This window comes from Charadrius vociferus, unplaced genomic scaffold (genome assembly GCF_000708025.1).
Source record: "Charadrius vociferus isolate BGI_N301 unplaced genomic scaffold, ASM70802v2 scaffold636, whole genome shotgun sequence".
In the NCBI taxonomy this organism is placed as follows: domain Eukaryota; kingdom Metazoa; phylum Chordata; class Aves; order Charadriiformes; family Charadriidae; genus Charadrius; species Charadrius vociferus.
This window is the reverse complement of record NW_009649189.1, coordinates 638,742-659,786: the sequence shown is the minus strand read 5'-3', so window position 1 is coordinate 659,786 and position 21,045 is coordinate 638,742. Positions and strand designations below refer to the sequence as shown.

Genomic DNA, 21,045 nt, shown 5'->3' with positions numbered 1-21,045 from the left:
GATTTAACTGACACAAATAAACCCGTGTCCTCTGTTAAATCAACTCGAAAGCGATTATTAAAAACAACCAACGAGCCTGAATCCACTCCAGCGAGGAGCAGACGTGCGTGAGAGCTTGTGTATATAATTTGGACGATGCTGATGCTCGGATCAGAAGCGTTTTTATTGCAGGGAGTGCGATCTATCAACGTGTCATTTGAGGCTTTTTCTATTTGTCAGGGGTCAGGGCTGCCCCAGTTCTTGAACAGCGGCTCTGTCACTCAGCAGCTTGGCCAACGCTTTGTTCTTCTGCTAATTCACACGAGCCTCAGTTAAACAAATTTATAATTTGCGGGCTAGGAGTTAAGAGAATTCTCTTATTCGGTAATTAAGTTGGGAAGCCCGGAGTGTCAGAGGCGAGAAACAAAGCGCTGTCATATTTACTTCCCCAGTAATCTTCCCTTCCTTGCCCCGTGGATGAAAATGATTGGGGGCTGCCGAAGCTCTCCGGCAAGGAGCCAGATCGCCGCGGAAGAAACGGGCTCCCTGTGCTTCGCGCTGCGGCGATAATCATCTCGGCACGAGGCATTGCTTCCATACGGTTGTGAGCGCTCGGCTGCCTTACGGCAGCGCGGAGATCCAGAGCGCGCTCGGCACGGCGGCTCTCCGTCTGTACTGGCAAAACCGGAGAATAGCCAGAGATGCTTTTTGAAGGGCTTCTGTGTTTCAAGGTATTTGGCCAAAGCTGTGCAGCATGATTAGGGTGCTCAAAGCGCCCTTATTAAAGGCTAATTAAGAGGCGGCATCGTTGATGCTGATGCTGCCGGGAAGTTGGTGTAAGAGCTTAGGGTGTACAACAGAATGGTTTCCTTTTTTTTGATACTTGATGTCTTAATGACTGTCTTTGTGTATTACTGGAAAATATAACATGACCGCCTTAATCAACTGCTCACGTTTTTTAAGTGGTATCAGCGCTGTTAATTAACTCAAGTTTTAAGAAGTTGGGGAAGTTGAAAGCTGCTGTGCTTTCATTCGGTGTGCCGCTAAGCTGATTTTCATTGATTTGTGCTTGTGAATTAATCAGCCATCCGAGCACTTAGTTATTCCATTTGCCTCTGCGCTTTCTTTGCTTGTAAATGATATCTTTGAAGTTTATTAAAAGAATGAGTCATGTTGTAGCTTCCGAAGAATTTTTCCCCCTTCTGTAGTCATACATTTTTCATGCTGCTCAAATCATAATCTGTATAATGAACGTGGGGAAAATATTGCTATATGGAGCTGCGTCTGTATGGCTGAACTTGGGAGATACGTATCCTATGACTCGCGTGGCTGGCTGCTCTAACATAAGAACCTTTAAAATCTTTGTCAGACTTTCGGAGCTGGGCTAAAAAAATTAATGTACTTCCCTGTTTAGTACTCCCCCGACTTGTCCACGGTTGGGCACAGCCGACCCGTTTCCACGCTGGCTCTGAGTTATGGTGCGCGGCTCTAATGCCCTTCGCTGGGGCAGATTAATAGAGGAGGTCCCTCATAAATTTACCGGTGAGAAAGTAATTGCTTCCAAAACTTGTAGAGTTTCTAATTAGCATGAGTTGTTCTTTTGTAGCCCTGTATAAGGTTCACCTCGCTCTAATTTCCAGCGTCTGCAAAGGATCTGTCTCTGTTTATTGCTGGATATGACGCGTTCAACTTTAATGTGGCTGGATGAGGTCTTGGGGGCGCGACGTTCACCGGGACCAGGTGCCGTAGACCTAGCGCGGATGCAAATGCCGTTTTAAAGAAGTAGAAGTGTTCTTCACAGACGAAAAAACATGAGAACGCAAAACATAATCATCCATAAAATCGTGCGTGCTCTGTTTTAAAGACTGGTGCTTGATGGGATTTTGTGCCTGGAATAAAATAGCTCAGCCAAAGAGCAAAGGTGATGAGACCACCAAGAGAGGTACAGAGCAGTTGGGCTTTTGTCTAGAAGAAAAACCAAGTTCCTTGTGTGAGTTTGCCCTTTTGGGTGCCGGTGGGTTTGTGACTTGTGTTGGGATACCACAGGTTAAACCACCTGGATGAACCTTTCATGAATTTTATCTCGAAAGAAAGGAATAAGCAAAAATAAATCTCAATAAGCCACATTCTGCTGAGCTAATTTATGAGAACTTCACTAACGTAATTAAAGATGGAGCCAGGCCGTAGTGAAATCAAGGTCATGGCTAAGACTAAATCAGCAAGTCAGGAAGTTCAAGTGATCAAATCTCTGAATTAAGAGCAGCTGAGCTCAAAATGCTGAGGCTGAAGTCAGATGGAGTGGGGTGGAGGAGAACATGAGGGTTTGCGTTCACTGCCAAGTGATCGTTGCGGTGCGTGGAGGGGGCTGCTGCAGGGGGTGGGAGTTGCAGTGACCTGGAGGACCTCAGTTTCTGTTGCAAGTAAGTGGCTCGATGTCTTGGCTCACGTCTTGGCTTTGTGTAGGGCACAGCAGGAACACGCGTCCCGCTCCGATGTTCTCTCCTTTGGGCTGTTTGCTGTATCGGGCAGTTGGGAATCGAGCTGGAGCGAGAACCCAGTATCTCTGCTGACTTAGCACAATTAAACGTGAGATGAAGGTGTCTTTTGAACAATGCCCCTTCCGATTTAGTGGCCGGCTTTGAGTGTGCTTCCAGAAAACGATGGGAAAAGCTGTTTTCCCCAAAGTCTCGTGCTCCTCACACCAGTGAGCTCCAGAGCTTTGCAACATGTGGTGGGAAACGTCTCTCCGTGCTCTGGCCAAGGGATGCTCGTAGGGCTCAGCCTGCGCCTGCTGGGTACTTCCCACCCCTGGAGTAGCTATTTTTATTTTTTGGGGGGAGCAAATAGACTACGCCAGCACTGCGTGACCTTTACTTCTGCCAAGTCAGGGGAGATCAGGAGCGATGGGGGCTTTGGGGGACGCGTGAGCGATGGTGCCGGCCTTTCGGCTGGCAGACTGCATTGGGTGGGAGATCCGCAATCAGTGCAAATCGATCTTATAAAAAAAAAAAAATAATCCCTCCGTGTGTCCTGCGGATTTCGCTCTGGGGCGATTACTTCAGCTCTCGGTGTTTCACAAAGCAGCACAGACTCTTCACGGGGTGGCAGAATTAGAGAAATTCCTCATTTGTTCTGGTGGCCTTTGACCAACATGACACAAGCTGCTTTTTGATGTCATCGAGTCAATTCCCACTCATCAGTAAACACTAAGAGTTTCTACAGCACCAGCTTAAGGCTGGATTTTCACCCTCCTTCTGCGTGTGCGGGAGATGGACTGTTTTCCAAACTGTTCTCAGTATTTACGGAATTAATTTAAGCAAAAAACAGTAAGAGTGAGATGAGGTGGAGGGAGATTTTACGAACGCCTTTATATTTTGGGGTGTTTGTTCATGTACTCAGCCCTGAAAAATAATCAGTGTGTTTACTGACTGCGTTTGCACTGGCTTTACTGTGCCGATGGTATTTTTGTATCTAACCCATGACCCTCAATATCCAGGGGGACTGTTGAGCAGTTTGGACAAGTGACCCTGTTGTCTATTATTTATTTTATTTTAACAAGGGTCTGGATCGCCGAATGCCTGGCTGTCGCTGTAGCTGTCTTCTCCTGTAGGTGAAATCTGAAGGGCCAAGCCGGGGAGGAGCAAGTTCGATGTCTTCCCTTAAAATGCTCCCACCGCCCCTGGCAGGCACTGGGGTGCAGCCTGCGGACCTCCACGCAAGCCGCACTGCCCGCACCGAGCCAGAAAACTGCAGAAGAATCTTGGAAACTGGTGACTTGTGTTTCTTCAGCGAGACAGAGGAGGTTTAGCAGAGTTCTTCACCTGGGTTCTAGAAGCATTTGGCCACAGGAGGCTTTGTGTTCATCTTTTACCCCACACATCAGGACAGGTTGGGGGCTGACGTGCTGGAGAGCAGCTCTTTGGAAAGGGACCTGGGAGTCCTGGTGGACAACAGGATGTCCATGAGGCAGCAATGTGCCCTGGTGGCCAAGAAGGCCAATGGCATCCTGGGGGGCATCAAGAAGAGTGTGGCCAGCAGGTGGAAGGAGGTCATCCTCCCCCTCTGCTCTGCCCTGGGGAGGCCACATCTGGAGCACTGTGTCCAGTTCGGGGCTCCCCGGGTCAAGAAGGACAGGGAACTGCTGGAGAGGGGCCAGCAAAGGGCTACAGACATGATGAGGGGACTGGAAAGTCTTTCTTACGAACAAAGGCTGAGGCACTTGGGGATTTTCAGTCTGAAGAAGAGAAGACTGAGGGGGGATCTCATCAATGCTTATCAATCCTCAAAGGCAGGGTGCCAGGGGGATGGGAACAGTCTGTTTCCAGTGGTGCCCAGTGACAGGACAAGAGGGAACGGGCACAAACGTGACCATGGGCAGTTCCATCTCCACCTGAGGAGGGCCTTCTCTGCTGTGAGGGCGGCAGAGCAGTGGCACAGGCTGCCCAGAGAGGTGGGGGAGTCTCCCCCTCTGGAGCCATCCCAAACCCGCCTGGACGCCGTCCTGTGCCACTGCTGGAGGTGCCCCTGCTCTGGCGGGGGGTGGCACTGGGGGAGCTCCAGAGGGCCCTTCCAGCCCTCACCAGTCTGGGATTCTGGGATTTTCATGCCAGCGTGGAGGCTCTTGATGGAGCCGTGAATGGCTGGAGGTGGCTCTGGGGCTGGGGCAGGGCAGGCAGTGACACAGCTCTCGTTGTCTGCGCTGTGGTCGCCTCTAAACTGCGAGCTCGTTGCTGAGCCACTGGGGAATGACAAAGAGTAGCACCTTCTTCCAGCCTCGGAATTTTCTTATGGTTTTCTAAGTCTTGTCCTACCTGGAAGACGGAGGAGCGGTGCTGCTGTGGAGAGGAGCAGAGCAGAGGCGAAGGGGGCTGCATTGGGAAGATGAGGTTTCGGCAGCGCCACGATGCTGTCCGGGGCGGCTTATCCTTCCTCCCCCACAGCTTCCTCCATGGCCCTGTGCAAACCTTTGTCTCCCATTTTTTCCAGGCTGCAAAAAGGGGGTAAGAGCACGTCCCTCCCCTCCCGGAGGTGTGCGCTTGCTGGCTTCGTTCAGGTTCGTTAGGCGCTTGGCTGCTGCACAAAACCAGCTTAGATGAGCAGTGGGGCAGAAGCAAAGCCCTCTTCTCTGGAGGAACTCTGGTTTTGCCCCCAGTGAGGATGCTTTCATCCCCATTGAGTTGTTTCTGGTTTAGCAAAGGCCTCGGAGAAGGGAACGGGTGATGTGGCACTGGACTGTGCTAATTCACCATTTCTCCACCTTTAAAGTCCAACTCCATCCCTCTGGTTCAACCCTAAAATCAGCACTTGTCTTCAGAAGACCTCAAGGTTCACAGACACTCTCTGCTTTGTTCCAGTTTTGTACCATTTATTTTTTTTTGGTTAATTTGCTCTTTAGGCTCTCAAGAACCATGCACTTTGTGCATGCACAGAAGAGAAGGATGATTTGCACACTTGCAGATATATTCCCCCCCTCCCCGGCTTTTTCTTCAGAAGGAAAGGTATTTAAAAGAAATCTGCTGTTTCTCTAGGCTCAAGCTGTTCCTACCTTGCCAGCATCGGCATCTACACTATTCTCCTAAAGAGCCCCATCTCTACCAGTGCTTGCTCTGGACTTTGACCGGTGGGACTGTGCCCGGCCCATCAGCGCATGGATGCATCATGCTTTGCAAATGCCCATTTCTTACACCAATGTGGGGAGGATCCTATTTTTTCCCCTATAAAATGCCCAGTAGTCAGGAAGAATCTCAAGATCCCAGCAATCACGTGAAGAGAACTCAGTGTTTTACTCAAAATCTCCAATATTACTGATATTCACAGCGCCCAAGGTTACGGTTACCTGGGTCTCATTGCGTGGGCACCACGGGGAAGACTGAAAATGGGTTTTGGAGTGCAGGGACTGTCTTTTCATCTTCATTGCCAAAATGGTTACAGCAATCATCTACAGCTAAAATAGATGGGTTTAATTCTCTCGTAATTAAATTGAACAGCTGGAGGCAGGGAGAGCCAGCGCTGTACGGCTGGGGGGGCTTCCGCAGGCACAGTTAGGGAGGAGGACACGTAGGACGGAGTGAGATCTGTATGGATAATGGACACAGGGGCAGAAATCACAGCCTCAGCTTGGAAGGCCAGTTATCTCAAGAAGTGTCACACTGACTCATTGCGTTGGTTGTTCGCAAGAGTTTCTTCCGGGAGTATCGTGCTTCAAAACCAAGTGACCTTCTCGAAGGTCCCTCGGTAGCTCAGGAGCATGAGCACTATCCATTTTTGCAGGATAAAGACTAGCCCGTGTTTTACTGCCGAGGAAGCCTGGGCACGCGGTGGTTTGGTGATGTGTTGCTGAGGGAGAGACCAAGTTTTGACGCCATCTCCATATTTAATGCCTTTCCATAAGATACCGTGGGAAGGGGAGGCAAAGCAGACGGTTTTCAGGGTTTGCTGTGGCTGACGTGCCGGCTCTGCCCGGAGCAGGCGGAGGGTTAAGCTGATGGTGACTGTTTCCATGTTTCTCCCCAGGGCGTGACGTACTGCGGTGAAAGCTCAGCCAGCAACCTCACCATGGCCAACGTCCCCTGGCACGAGGAGGTGGTGCGCTTCGTCCAGGAGCTGGCCGACCTCGTCCCCGACTATGAAATCGCGTGTGAGCACGAACACTCCAACTGTCTCCTGATCGCTCACAAGAAGGTGAGACTGCCAGGGCATGAGACCAGGCACTGTAACTTCTTGGAAGTGTTGCACGATTGCCTTGTTCCAACACGTTTACTTTCTAGAGTTAGCTGATACTTTTTTGGGGGAAAAAATGCGTAGCATGTATTGCGGAGAGCTGTGGACTAGTTACGGAAGTCACTATAGGTTGCGGCTGGCGGTGATAATTCACAACGCTCCTGCAGCTCTCCAGGCGAGGAACCCTTACGGGCTCCAGGAGCTCAGGGCAGTATCTCCCATGCTTTGTCACACTTGCTGCTTTGCATTTTGAGAAAGACAAGAACAAATCAAGAAGAGTGTGGCCAGCATGTCAAGGGAGGTCATCCTCCCCCTCTGCTCTGCCCTGGGGAGGCCACATCTGGAGCACTGTGTCCAGTTCTGGGCTCCCCAGTTCAAGAAGGACAGGGAACTGCTGGAAAGGGTCCAGCAAAGGGCTACGGAGGTGATGAGGGGACTGGAGCATCTCTCTGCTGAGGAAAGGCTGAGGCACTTGGGGCTGTTCAGTGTGGAGAAGAGAAGACTGAGGGGGATCTCATCAATGCTGATAAATCCTTCAAGGGAGGTGCCAGGGGGGTGGGAACAGTCTGTTTCCAGTGGTGCCCAGTGACAGGACAAGAGGGAACGGGCACAAAGGTGACCATAGGCAGTTCCATCTCCACCTGAGGAGGGCCTTCTCTGCTGTGAGGGCGGCAGAGCAGTGGCACAGGCTGCCCAGAGAGGTGGGGGAGTCTCCCCCTCTGGAGCCATCCCAAACCTGCCTGGACACCGTCCTGTGCCACTGCTGGAGGTGCCCCTGCTCTGGCAGGGGGTGGGACTGGGGGAGCTCCAGAGGGCCCTTCCAGCCCTCACCAGTCTGTGACTCTGTGAAATCTTGTTGAGGTGGGTCAGCTGGTTTTTTCTGGGTTTCTGTTTTTTTGTGACGGTTTTAGTGGTTTATACAGCTCAGTAAGGCAGTTGCACCAGCACAGGTTAGGGTTTTAGCGTTCCTCTTCTGGGTCTTTGTGATACCTTCCAAAACTGTAGACTTCCTTCCTTTCAACCAGAGTTGAAATAAAGTATTTTTCTTCCTTTGGCGAAATAATTTTGGCAAAAGACGTTGATAGGGGGATGTTAACAGAGGATGCTTTCCTTTTGAACTGGAGCTGCCTTGCTGCAAAACTGTTGTGCAGGACAAATGAAGCAGCTAGAACAATTACGCGCGTCCTCCATCCTAATGATGGAGGAGAGGTAGTGGTGCTGCCTTCTGACACCAGTGCGGCATCCCTTACACCACTGGAGCGCTTGGCAGGGCAAGCGTGTCTCAGCAGCCTCTCTGTGCGTAAAATGGTTTGTTTGAAACTTGGGTTCCTTCATAAATACCATCAACACAATTTGAAATAGGAGTGAAATGCCAAAAAAAAAAAAATTAATTTTAAAGGAAGCGGGATATGAAAAATATTGAGTACAATTTGGCTTTATGAACTCCGGAAAAATTTAATGGAAAGATAATAAAAATGCATAATGCGCTAGCCAGGCATCTGGTGGGGCAGCTACTTATTATGCTAATTGTGATGATTTTGCTCTTTGCATATTCTTCATTGTCATTTGCCGAAGTCAGGAGCGCTCTCGGCCCCTCGCGGAAATGGGAGCCGCTTTGCGGGGGGGCAGCTCAGGGCTTTCTGTGCCGCGTGATTCGCAGTATGCAGAGGCGATAACTGGTCGAAATCCCCACTTGCGAACGACCAGAAACATTTTAAATCCCTGTTTGAAAATGATGAGGGTCTCATTGTTGAAAATTTCTGCGCAGTTACCAAACCTGTTGCCTGATTGCGCAGTTTGCAGTTTTACGGGAACAGCTGTGAGAGCGGAGGAGAACGGGGTACCCACCGCTATATTTTTTAACTCATTTTAACTCACCTTAAAGTTGCTTTATTTACAGTCTCCCTCTTGGTTGTTGCCACCGGCAACTGCGCCTGAGCAAATCCTCGAATGCGAAAATATTCTTTTCCGTTCCAAGGTGAAGGACCCGGGGAAAGAAAAGAACCAGATTGCCACCTAACTTATTGATGCATAATTTCAGTAATGCCGTTAGTAACAAGAATAGATTGCTACTGGCCCGGGAGGAATTCAACAGCTGCTTTGCTTTCCAAAGCCATTAGAAGAGGGCGTCTTTTGGAAACAATCTATACTCGGTACTAAAACAACTAATAAAAAAATAAATTTATTTCTACTACATTTAATTCTGAATTTCAGGCTCCAGTGGAGAATAAAATTTGTCAGTGTATATTATTTGCAGAAAAACCGCTGCTCTGGGAACAATCAAACTGTAGCGAGTAATTGCGAAATCAAAGGTATCTTTTTAAAGTTAAGGAGTTGCAGGGAGACGGTAATAAAAATCATTAGGAAAAGTGTTTTATTTCACTGTGTTCTGCTACGTCTGAGTATTAAGGTGTTCAAAAAGTGTTTAAAATTAACAGTTTTAAGGGCCAGTGTTGAAATGCCAACCTGTACGAAAGGGTCTGGAGATGTGAAAGAGATAACGCATCTTGCTTGTAGCTCCTTGATTTATGGAGAATCGTTGATTGGCACCTGCTTACTTGATGTGAGTAAATGAATATAAAGTAAATAATAATAAATATATAGTAAATGAATATAAATATAATAATAAATATATAGTAAATAAAAGTAAATACCTAAACTTGATAGTTTAGGACGTAGGCTCTGATGTCTCTTAAGGCTGGGGATTTGGGTAGAAAAAGGGATTTTAGGTAGAGGAAACTGCAGTTTCTATGTCTGCTGTTATTTTCTTTTCTCGGGAAATCAAGAGGTGATACAGAGATGTGCATTTTAGGGTACTTCAGTGTCTTAAAAATCTCCTGTTAGGCTTCCAAGTCTCTTCCCACTCCCGCCCCTCTTTTTTCTTTTTTTTTTTCTTTATTCCCGCTCACCAGAAGTGGGTTCCCGGTGTCCCAATGTCTTTCTACAGTCACAGGTGAGGTGCTTGTGAAAGCCTTCAGGACTCGATGAGTCTCGGAAGGTGAGATGCCCTTAACCTCGCAGAGCTTTGGGTCCGGCACTCCTCATGGACAGCTTAAAAACTCTCATCAACTTAAGCCTCACAGCAAAATGTTTGTTTTCCAGTTACCCTTCTCAGAGCCCTAAAAAATAACACAGAGATTGCCTTTGCCTTGCTTACCGTAACCTGGAAAAACACTGGTTTGGTTTTTTTTACTGGTATTTCCACTTTTTCTTGGGCTGACTGGGTATCGGGTCCTTCAGCCTGAAGGAGAAGGGAGGACAGGCAGGGTTGAGTGCAGCCCTCCCGCGAGTGGGAGAGCTCCTCTTCCTTATCTCCTCTGCATCCTCCTCCCAGCTTTCCAGTCCCCACTGCCTGCTGGTTTCCACCTCTCCTGAAGAGGTGCCCGCTGCATTTTGACTCCATCCTCTTTGATTCTTTTCTTTAGCGATAGTAAGAAATTCTCGAGGAATTATATTTGCTTTGTAGCAAATCCTATAAACACTGTGGTACAAAAAAAAATCTAATTTATTACGGTGCTTTTGAACTAATTCGCTGAGATATTGAGACAGCAGCAACTTTATAATTTAACAGTTAATTCAAGTAACCTTTTCCAGAGAGAGACCTTAGGCGGCTGCTTTTCCTGGGTCGTAACAATAAATTTATCCTCGAGATGACCCTAACAAGTGCCTCAGAAGGGGGAATGCGCTGCAGCTGCCTTGCAGCAAAGGGGTTTTTTTTGAATGAGAGTTAGTATCTTGATAATTTCTAGAATAAAAACCCTCTGCCCTGTTTTGTTGAATTTGCCTTACGCCTGTGTTTACCACCCACTCGGTTGTATCGAAACGCCCGCCTGCCAATTATCTCCTGCTACGTTCATTTAAATATTGACCTCGGTTTTGCGAGTGGGTTCTTTTCCAGCCACGTTCTCCCTCTTGCTTTACAGCCCTGAGTTTCCTGTTAGTGCAACTTGTCTTGGGTGCTGCTGCTCGATCTGGTCCTTAGGTATGCTGGGAGCATCCCTGCCTCCTCCCAGCGATGCTGGGGTTGGGCTCCATGTCCATCAGCCACGCATAGCACAGGGAATGGTCCTGAAATCCCCTCCCTTTCTGCTCTCTTCGGGCATCTCGGTTAACCGGGTGAAATGAATGGCTGTTGAGCTCAGAAAAGCAGCCGTCATCATTGCCTCAGTCTTTAATAGCAGGACCAGTTGTTTGCTGGGTGTGCAGCCCCTTGAGCTGGAAGACGGGGATGGGGACCAGAATGAGACCTCCAGAATCCAAGAGGAAATGGTCAGTGACCTGCTGCACCACCGGGACATACACAAGTCTGCGGGGCCGGATGGGTTACACCCAAGAGCGATGAAGGAGTTGGTGGATGTGCTCACCAGACCACTCTTCATAATTTATCAGCAGTTCTGGCTAACGGGGGAGGTCCCAACGGGTTGGAGGTTAGCAGATGCGATGCCCATCTACAAGAAGGGCCAGAAAGAGGATCTGGGGAACTACAGACCTCTCAGTCTGACCTCGGTGCTGGGGAAGCTTATGGAGCAGATCATCCTGAGTGCCATTCCATACTATTCACAGGACAAGCAGACAGTCAGGCCCAGTCAACACGGGATCCTGAAGGGCAGGTCCTGCTTAACGAACCTGATTGCCTTCTATGGCGAGGTGACCCGCTTGGTGGAAGAGGCAAAGGCTGTGGATGTTATTTACCCAGACTTCAGTAAAGCCTTTGATACCGTTCCCCACAGCACTCTCATGAAAAAACTGGCTCCCCAAGGCATACGCTCTGCTGAGCCAAACACTGGCTGGATGGCCGGGCCCAGAGAGTGGTGGTGAATGGAGTTCAATCCAGTTGGTGGCTGATCACAAGTGGTGTTCCACAGGGCTCAATGGTGGGGCCGCTCCTGTTTAATATCTTTATTAATGATCTGGATCAGGGGATTGAGAGCACCCTCAGTAAGTTTGCAGTTGACATCAAGTTAGGTGGGAACATTGATCTGCTTGAGAGTAGGAGGGCTCTTCAGAGGGATCTGGACAGGCTGGATCCATGGGCTGAGGGCAGTGGTGTGCGGTTCAACAAGGCCAAGTGCTGGGTCCTGTACTTGGGGCACCCCAACCCCATGGACACCACAGGCTTGGGGAGGAGTGGCTGGAAAGCTGCCCGGCAGAAAAGGACCTGGGGCTGCTGGTCAACAGCTGGCTGAATTTGAGCTAGTGGTGTGACCGGGTGGCCAAGAAGGCCAACAGCATCCTGGCCTATATCAGGAATAGTGTGGCCAGCAGGACTGGGGCAGTGATTGTCCCACTGTACTGTGCACTGGTGAGGCTGCACCTCGAGTACTGTGTTCAGTTTTGGGCGCCGCAGTGGCCCAGGGAAGTGGTTGAATCGCCATCCTTGGATGTATTTAAAAGCCCTCTAAATATGGTGCTCAGGGACATGGTTTAGAAATGGGCCTGGTAGAGTTTGATAACGGTTGGACTTGATGATCTTAAAGGTCTTTTCCAGCCATAACGATCCTATGATCCTTTTTTGCCTTAATAAATGGATACACCTGAATTCCACAAGCAGATCCGAGTCCATACCCTGGATGCAGATGTTCCCTCATGGTGTGGATGCTGTCCTGTGCCCCAGACCGCCCTTGTCTCACCAGTTGCGTTTTTTCCCTGGTGGATGTGGTCTGCGTTAGTGTTGTGTTCTCCAGTAGTGCGGCAGGGTGAACCTGGCGTCCACAAAATGACCCAGAGCAACTGGTTTTTAGGAAGGTCCCTGTAATGGTTCCGTTTCCCATAGCCTGAATGCAGTGCTGGGGGTACTCAGGGTACCACCAAGGCGGGTGTCATGGGTAGTCTGAACTGAAACAAGTTGGGGGGAGATAGTAGCCCTGGTCAAAAGTGCTCGTTGCTCTCCATCAACCAAGAAATCTTCCCAGGAAAGCGGGAATCTTTTCCTTCCCACTGGGTTTTCCAGCATTGCCCGTGTCTGTACTGTGGGGGCTCTGGTGGGACACGAAGGCTTCACGTGCGTCCTGGCTGCTCTTGCAGAAGGCTCGAGAGGTTGGGTGAAAGGCGTTGAAGTTGTTCCATGCTGAGCATTTCATCTATATTTAGGGAGGAAAAGGAAGCACTTAGCTACCAGCTGCAGATTGACTAACAAGGGTTATATTAGAGAAAAATAGTCCATGGCATTTTATTTCTTTCCTGCCCTGCAAAGCACTTGGAGAGCGTAAGCTGTCCTTGTGACCCGGCAGCTCAGATCCAGAATTTGGACCGTGTTCTCTGCTCGCTCACCCGTCAGAGTTACCCCGTACCCGCGACAGCGTTACAGGGCAAGGGGAAAAGCAAACTTGGATTGCTGCTTCGTGTCAGAAGGTCACCAGATAGGTGCAACAAAGTTCAGCCAGGCCAAGCACAGGGTCTTGCACATGGGGCAGAGCAATCCGAAGGACAAATCCAGGCTGAGTGGAGAATGGCTGGAGAGCAGCCCTGAGAAGGACCCGGGAGTGTTGGTGGATGAGAAGCTCAACATGAGCCAGCAATGTGCGATCTCAGTCCAGAAGGCCAACCGAGTCCTGGGCTGCATCCCCAGCAGCGTGGCCAGCAGGGCGAGGGTGGGATTGTGCCCCTCTGCTCTGCTCTCATGAGACCTCATGTGCAATACTGGTGTCCAGCTTTGGAGCGCCCAACATCAGAAGGACACGGACCTGGCGGAGCAGGTCCAGAGGAGGCCATGAAGATGCTGCGAGGGCTGGAGACCCCAGAGATGCTATGAGGACAGGCTGAGAGAGTTGGGGGTTTTCAACCTGGAGAAGAGAAGGCTCCAGGGATACCTTATCGCAGCTTTCCAGTATCTGAAGGGGCTCCAGAAGAGCTGGCTAGGGACTTTTTACAAGGGCATGGAGTGATAGGATGAGGGGGAATGGCTTCAAAGTGGAAGAGAGGAGACTTAGATGAGATATCAGGAAGAAATGTTTCCCTGTGAGGTCGGTGATCCCCTGGGGCAGGTTGCCCCGAGAAGCTGTGGCTGCCCCATCCCTGGAGGTGTTCAAGACCAGGTTGGACGGGGCTTGGAGCAACCTGGGCTGGTGGGAGGGGTCCCTGCCCAGGGCAGGGGGGGAGAAGGAGATGATTTTCAAGGTCCCTTCCAACCTAAACCATTCTATGGTTCTGTGAACATCCCTGTGTCTGCAGCAGACGCAGGGGATGGGGTTACTCCCAGCTGAGGACGCGGTGTCTCGGTAGCCAAAGAACAGCCTTAGCTCAGGTGTGAGTATGAAATGTTATATTTCCCAAAGGTTGGTTTTTTTTTTTTCTTCCATTGTCTCCTTCCAAATAGGAAGGTGGCTCTGCTGCGCTTGATCTGTTAGTTATTAAAAGAAGATCACAGTTGTGCTAGAGTAATCCATTCTTCATCCATCGGAATTAAATCTGTCTGGATGTTGCCCTGGCTTAATTGGCAGACGAGATGTTCCGCTCTGCAGCGGGTAAGGATTAACAAACAAACAAAAAAAATCATCAGCAATAATGAATCTTTTCTTTAGAATAACTCAGGCAAGATTAGATATAATAAGTAGAAGCTAACGAGCTGCGCAGGAGCAGTGCTGTGGGCGCGGGGCCGTACGGCACGCGAGGGACGGTGCCCCTGGCAGCGCAGGGGTTGGGTCAGCGGCGGTTTGGTTTGGAGTTGCCTTTTTATTGCACTCTGGGAAAACACAACAGCAGATCCCATTTCCAGGCCTATTCTAGTTGCCACCTTTGGAAGGCGTTTCATCTACTTTAATGTGTCTCATTGCTAACGAGCACTTGTTTAAGTCGCTGAATGTATAACTACCAGGCTACTTCTTGTTTCCTCCTAAAATGAATGGAAACCTTTGGCACTGTTAACTGGTCATAGACACTGCCTGCGGAGCTGCTCCGGGCGTTAAAGCTCGGTTATTCCCGGGGCTTGGTGTCCCTCGGCAGATTTTTGGTTAGCGCCATGGACATGGGATGTGGTGAGGATCTGTCCTCTCCATGCCTGCTGTCCTGTTTCACTGGTTTTTACCTTCTATTGCGTGCATTTGTAACTTAATAACTAGCTGAATCTTAATTTTTTTCCCTCCTAAAGCCTGAGGTTACAACTGGTAATTAAAAATAAAAGTTTTTTAGCTTTTTAACAAAAGAGATAAATTAATCTACAATATTTCTGCTGCTTTTCCTGAGTGACTCCAGTTCAGTCACTTCCACTGTCAAACAAAGGGAGCCATAAATAATTGTGTGCCTTAATTAGATGAGAAACTGTGTGTAATAATTCAATGAATTATTTGTTTGACTTGGAAAGCTGCATACTGGCAGGTGGCGAAAATAGTCAGCGCAGTTGCATGGTGTAAGTGCTTTGCGCTCCCATTATATATGATCTGTTTTAATAATCTGTGCGAAAGCGTAAAAGCTCTTTTGTTTATTGCCACGATGGACTGTCTTCAAATTTAAATTAAGGAGCTCGAGGTTGGAGCTATCAAGATCATTTTTCCAGCTGCCTTTTTGACGTTGCGCCCGGAGAAGTGGCTGACGGTGGAGACCCAGTGGTAGGAAACTCATAGCTGAAAGTGCTGCATCGCACATCTGGAGTGGTAACTAATTCTCGAGTCACGCACTCGCCACGGCATTACCCTCTGCTCGCCCAACTCCTCTTTCAACGAGCGCTCTTAAACATTTCTATGCCAAGTGAAGCGAAATGGGAAGATGTGATGTTATTTTTCGGAAGGGGGATGGTAAAGGTAACGACTCAAGGGTCAGCCGCGGCGAGAGCGGGATGAACGTACCCATGCCGGCTTCTCGCACCGCCTCGGCTGCTGTGGGGTTTGAATTCCCCCTGCCTGCACGAGCCTGGCTCCGCCGGCTCCGCAGTTCACGAAACTTCTGTCTGGTCCACTGTAGAAAATTGTCGTGGTTTAGGCCAAATCGGCTGCTCAGGACCTGGGGGACCCCAGATGGGACCGACAGATGCTCTCCTCTACCCCTCTTCAGAGAGAAGGGCAGAGGAGGAAAAAGAGACTTATGAGTTTAGAAGGAACTAAACTACTTTAATGAAATATTAATAATAAAAATAATAAAAAGAAATAATGAGATATATACAAAACTGTATCAAGCTCCCGAGATGACACTCACGACACCGGCTGGCACTGGGGCAGTCCCAGGCTGGACTCAGTGATGGACAGGAACTGGATTCCGGATCTGCATTCAGGATCGGGATCGCAGGCAGATGAACAGAGTCCTCCTCAGACGTCGGCCATTGCAGGAAGAGAGAGAACTGACCCTTTGATCCCTCAGCCTTTATACTGAGCATGAGGCAGATGGGATGGAATACCCTCGTTGGTCAGTTTGGGGTCACCTGTCCTGTTCGCTCCTCCCCGCAGGTGGGACCCCACTGCGCTTTTCCGCTTCCGACCCTCCAACGGGGCAAATAACAAAGTTGGTTGGCCTTGGTTGTTATAGCAATAAGTATAAGCAAGGTCCTCTCTGCATCCCATGCCTGGGCATCAGCTATAAACATGGGTCTTATCACCCTGAGAGAGTGAACATTGTCTGCACAATATGCTGTTAATTTCAGTTGTTAGAGAGGCCCAGCTCAGAAGCGAAGTTACTGACCAAAATTGGTTCTGTTTTACCTCAAACCAGGACAAAAATCCAGATGTGCGCGTTATCCCATCCCATACGTGGATGGGGTTCCCGCTGCAGCAGACCTGGGGTCTGCAGGTGTCCCCTGGGCTCTGCGGTGATGACGACAATGTGAGAGGAACTAAAAGGGACGGTGGGTGTTTGACTCCTGCCCAGCCACGTGCGATGGATTTGTTTTTGTATTCGGAGACATTTATCACTGCAGATGGATGAACCTTGCAATGTTTTGATGCTGCTGAATTGTTGCAGCTGCTGCCAGCACTGCTAAGGAGAAGAGGTTCTGCCATGGATTATTTTTTTTTTCTCAAGATACTCTTAATATCACGAAATCATGGAATTTTCAGAGTTGGAAGGGACCTCTAGAGATCATCTAGTCCCACTCCCCTGCTAAAGCAGGACTGCCCAGAGCACATCACTCAGGACTGCATCCAGGCGGGTTTGGGAAATCTCCAGAGAAGGGACTCCACCCCCTCCCTGGGCAGCCTGTGCCACTGCTCTGTCACCCCAACTGTAAAGAAGTTTTTTCGTGTGTTTGAATGGAACTTCCTCTGTTCCAACTTGTGCCCATCACCCCTCGTCCTGTCACTGGGAACCACTGAAAAGAGTCTGTGCCTGTGTGGGACGAGTGGTCTTCAGTGACCCCACGGGCCGTGAGCTCACTCAACCCGAGATACGCGGTATGCACGGCCAGCAGGAGGCTGCACGGGTACTCAAAAGCAAGATTTTTGAGTTTCAGGACCGTAGGTATATGTAAACGTGGAATTAAAAATAAATACATCTGCTTAAGACTTGTGTGCAAAGCCACACTCCATCTCCCCTGAATAATGCTGTTCCTTAATAGCCAAAGAATATATTTAAGCTCAGCAAAGAAAGTATTTCAAGGGAAGCCACTGAAAAACATACTGAGGGTATCCTGACTGCTTCTCCAAAGATAATTCAAAGATAAGTTTTTCTCTCAGGAAGGAATATAAATGGAGTGTGGTAGTGGTTTGGGGTTTTTTTTAATCTCTCTGTGTGTTTAAATGCTCAGGCGGTGCAGGGACAGTAATGTTTGCAGGCTGTGACTGCATTCCTTCCCTTAAAAAAAAAAAAAAAAGAGAAGAAAAGAAAAAAAAAAGAAGTCTTTGTCCATGAAATGATTTTGTTATTTTTATTTTTTATATTTTTTTTTTGGAAAGCAAACACCTGCCTGCAACACCAAATGTGTCTTGCAGCCCTGGTCACCAAAGTCACGGGCAGCAGGGTCGGTTTTGGGGACTGTTTTTGGGGGTTGGTTTGGGGGTTGATTTTGGGGTGGCAGCCGGGAAGGAGCCGTGCAGACGGGGCTGGATCGAGCCACTGCGCGAGGCGAGGAGATGGGGAGCGGGGCAGCGCGGAGCCCTCAGCTGTCGGCCTGTGTTGCTGGGCTGGGATTTTAACGGGCAGGGAGAAGGCTTCATCATTTCGGAGTTAGCAAAGAGCATTAAACCCAAAGAGTTGGGTTTAACCTGTTTTTCGGCACGGGACATAAAAGCTTGGGCGGGGGAGCGCGGGGCCTGCTGGCCGTGTAAGAGCTGAGCTGCCGAGATTTGCTGCTGCAAAAGGTCCCTTTAATGTCTAACGCGATGTGCAAACCAAAATAAGCGTCGACTGAAACGTTTGGCATAAGCAGGTTTTAAACCGCTAGGAATCGTAATGGGAAAAGCCGCCGGAGGAGCCGTGGGCTCTCCGTGCCCTCCGGGGTGATGCCGCACCGGCGGCTGTGCTGCTGACGCACACTGCTTGCCCTGCTCACCACGGAGGGATATTATTTTTTTTTGTGTGTGTGTGGTCTTTAAAATTACCCATAAAACTGCTGTATTTAGCCATTAGACCCTGTGCATCAGCGTCCATTTGTTGGACTGCTAAATCTTCATGACTTCAAGTAATAAACGAGCAGCTCTTGCAAGACCCAAAGCGTTGCTTTCTCCTCCCGGTCTTCCCTCAGCTCCGTGGGGAACGGAGCCCATCACAGAGAGGTTTCCCCGTGGGTCCTCTCCCCATTGGGGACAGACTCTGTCCTTCCAGCCCAGGGTTTGTTGCACTGCTCTGCTTTATTCTCTTACACTGCCCGTACTATTTAGTCCTTTCCTGAAAATACACTAATTTTTATTTTATTTTTTGGTAGAGAAAGACCAGAGTGAATGGATGAAGAGGAGCCTCCTCGTTTCCGTGTGTTTTTTTTTTTTTTCTCTGAAGAAAATATAACATTATCCTTGTTAGGACAAACTAATTGATTTTTGGCTGACTTCCATTTTTCAGCATTAGCGTTTCGTGTGTCACCATCTCTGCCTCTCTTCTGTATTTCATCCCTTCGTACAAACCCTGTGTTTATTTCTCGGCAATTATGCATGTCTGGAGGAATGTAGTAAATTGTACTACTATATTGTCCTCGATATATGCATAGGTTTTTACCCCCCAAAAGATTGCTTATGCAAATGTGTTGATAAGAAAAGAAATCTGTAGTGTTGCGGTTCTTCTCCTTCATGAATGTTGATGGGTTCCTGTAGGAAGAAGCTGCTCTCTCGGCAGTTGGAGCAGCTGTAAACTTATTGCAAAAGATAGTATAAAGAAATTTCCTGTTCATATCCACTCTTGTGAGTTATAAGAGAAAACGGAGGGGTTAGCCATGCCCTGTTGGTGCTCCCATCATTTTAGTCCCGGCTCCTGATTGTCTTTGCTGTGTATGTATTAGTTTTGCTGTAGGCTCTTTGAGGCGCCGGCCATGGCTATGGCCAACACAACGCCAGGCAGGCAGCTCCATCCTTTCACACCAGTGCCCCATGGCTCCCCTGGACTACGGCCAGTCCAGCCGTGCCGTTCCTGGCAAAGGTCTGCAACCCCTTCCCAAACGTCCTCCGTGATGGGGTGGCCCAGTGTCACCCCTGGACCTGCTTTTCTGGGCTGGAAGGCCATTATGAGTTCCCCCTTCGTCATTTCATAGAATCACTGAATCGTAGAATGGTTTAGGTTGGAAAGGACCTTGAAGATCATCGAGTTCCAACCCCCCTGCAATGGGCAGGGACACCTCCCACCAGCCCAGGTTGCCCAAGGCCACGTCCAGCCTGGCCTTGAACACCTCCAGGGATGGGGCCTCAACAACCTCTCTGGGCAACCTGTTCCAGTGCCTCACAACCCTTAAAGTGAAAAACTTCTTCCTAATGTTTAATCTAAACCTGCCCTCTTCCAGTTTGAAGCCATTCCCCCTCATCCTATCACTACATGCCCCAGTAAAAAGTCCCTCCCCACCTCTCCTGTAGCCCCTTTAGGGACTGGAAGGCCGCAATAAGATCTCCCCGGAGCCTTCTCTTCTCCAGGCTGAACAGCCCCAACTCTCTCAGCCTCTCCTCACAGGAGAAGGGCTCCAGCCCTCGGATCATCCTCGTAGCTCTCCTCTCCAGCAGGTCCATGTTCTTATGTTGGGGACTTCCTTTGCCTCTCATTTTCCTAGTGGTAATGTCTGCTCGCTGCAGTGCTCCTTGCCCCACCTGTAGGATCGGCAAAAATCAGGGAAGTTTGGCATTGCTGTGCACCCGTACAGCGTCTGTAGGGAGCGATGGGTGGTGGGAGCAGAGCTTGGGGACGCTGGGAGCACGAACTCTGAGGGGAAGGCGTGCGCTGGCTCCCGGGTCATCTCGCTGCTCGAGCAAAGCCCTCGGCAGGGGTGAGTTTGCCTTTCCAGACAACACAACTCCTTCAGAGCCGGCTGAAGCAGCTTTATTACTTTTTTTTTTTTTTATGATGCTAGCTTAAAAAAAATAAAAAAAAAAAAAGAAAGGGAAGGGTTTCAACTGTTTGTCTTTTGTCAAAGTATTTATCACCTTAAAAGACTTTACCAGGTAGTGAAAAATTCAATAAAAAACCTGAGCGCATTAGTCTGAAATACCACTGATGTTCAGCATTGGCTCCCCTGCTATATGGATGCTGGGAAACTATTTTGAGTCTTAAATCTTTTGTTATCTATGGAATAATCACAAAAGTGTTAAAATCCAATCTGTAAATCTTATGGGCAATTGAGGCTGCTCTCCCCCACCCCGTGTTCGTCTGGGTTTTATTCCTCAGCAGAAGTAATTGCCTGCCATGCCACACTGAAAGGATTGCTCCCATTTCTGCGTGTTTTATAGCCGGGCTCTTGCGGCACTGAAAATATTTAATATTATTTAATCTGCTGTTGTAATGAATCCCAGACAGCCTTCCTTTGGTGGTTCTGCTGGGAACTGTAGCCTCACCTTAGTCTGCGGCAGACGGCTCTGTTGTGTCAGGAGCTGCACACTCAGATGGAGCCAAAATTAAATAGCTTTAAAATCTCACTTTGATCCAGCCAAAGTTCAGGACACGGAGCAATGGAAGCGGTTGGTGCAAACCTCAGCTGCTTCCAGCTGCCCCCTCTGGTACCATGAGGAAGGTCCATCACCTGTGAGATCTGCTGGGCTTCACGCAGCTGGTGGAGGTCCAGCCCTCAGCTTGATGGGATTAAACTGGTGGTGTCCCTCAGGGGTCAGTACTGGGCCCAGTCTTGTTCAACATATTCATTGATGATCTGGATGAAGGGATAGAGTGTACCATCAGCAAGTTTGCTGATGACACAAAACTGGGAGGAGTGGCTGACACGCCAGAAGGCTGTGCCGCCATACAGCGAGACCTGGACAGGCTGGAGAGTTGGGCAGAGAGAAACCTGATGAAATTCAGCAA

At 49.2% G+C, this 21,045-nt stretch overlaps 1 protein-coding gene across 1 annotated transcript in view; it reads left to right on the top strand.

The window, feature by feature from the left end:
* The window catches only part of LOC104289840 (S-adenosyl-L-methionine-dependent tRNA 4-demethylwyosine synthase-like), a 136,990-nt gene that overhangs the window by 111,588 nt on the left and 4,357 nt on the right, over positions 1-21,045 (top strand). The window contains exon 15 of the mRNA XM_009888855.1: positions 6,493-6,660. Coding sequence (XP_009887157.1) covers positions 6,493-6,660 — 168 coding nt within the window. The remainder of the gene's footprint in view (positions 1-6,492; positions 6,661-21,045) is intronic.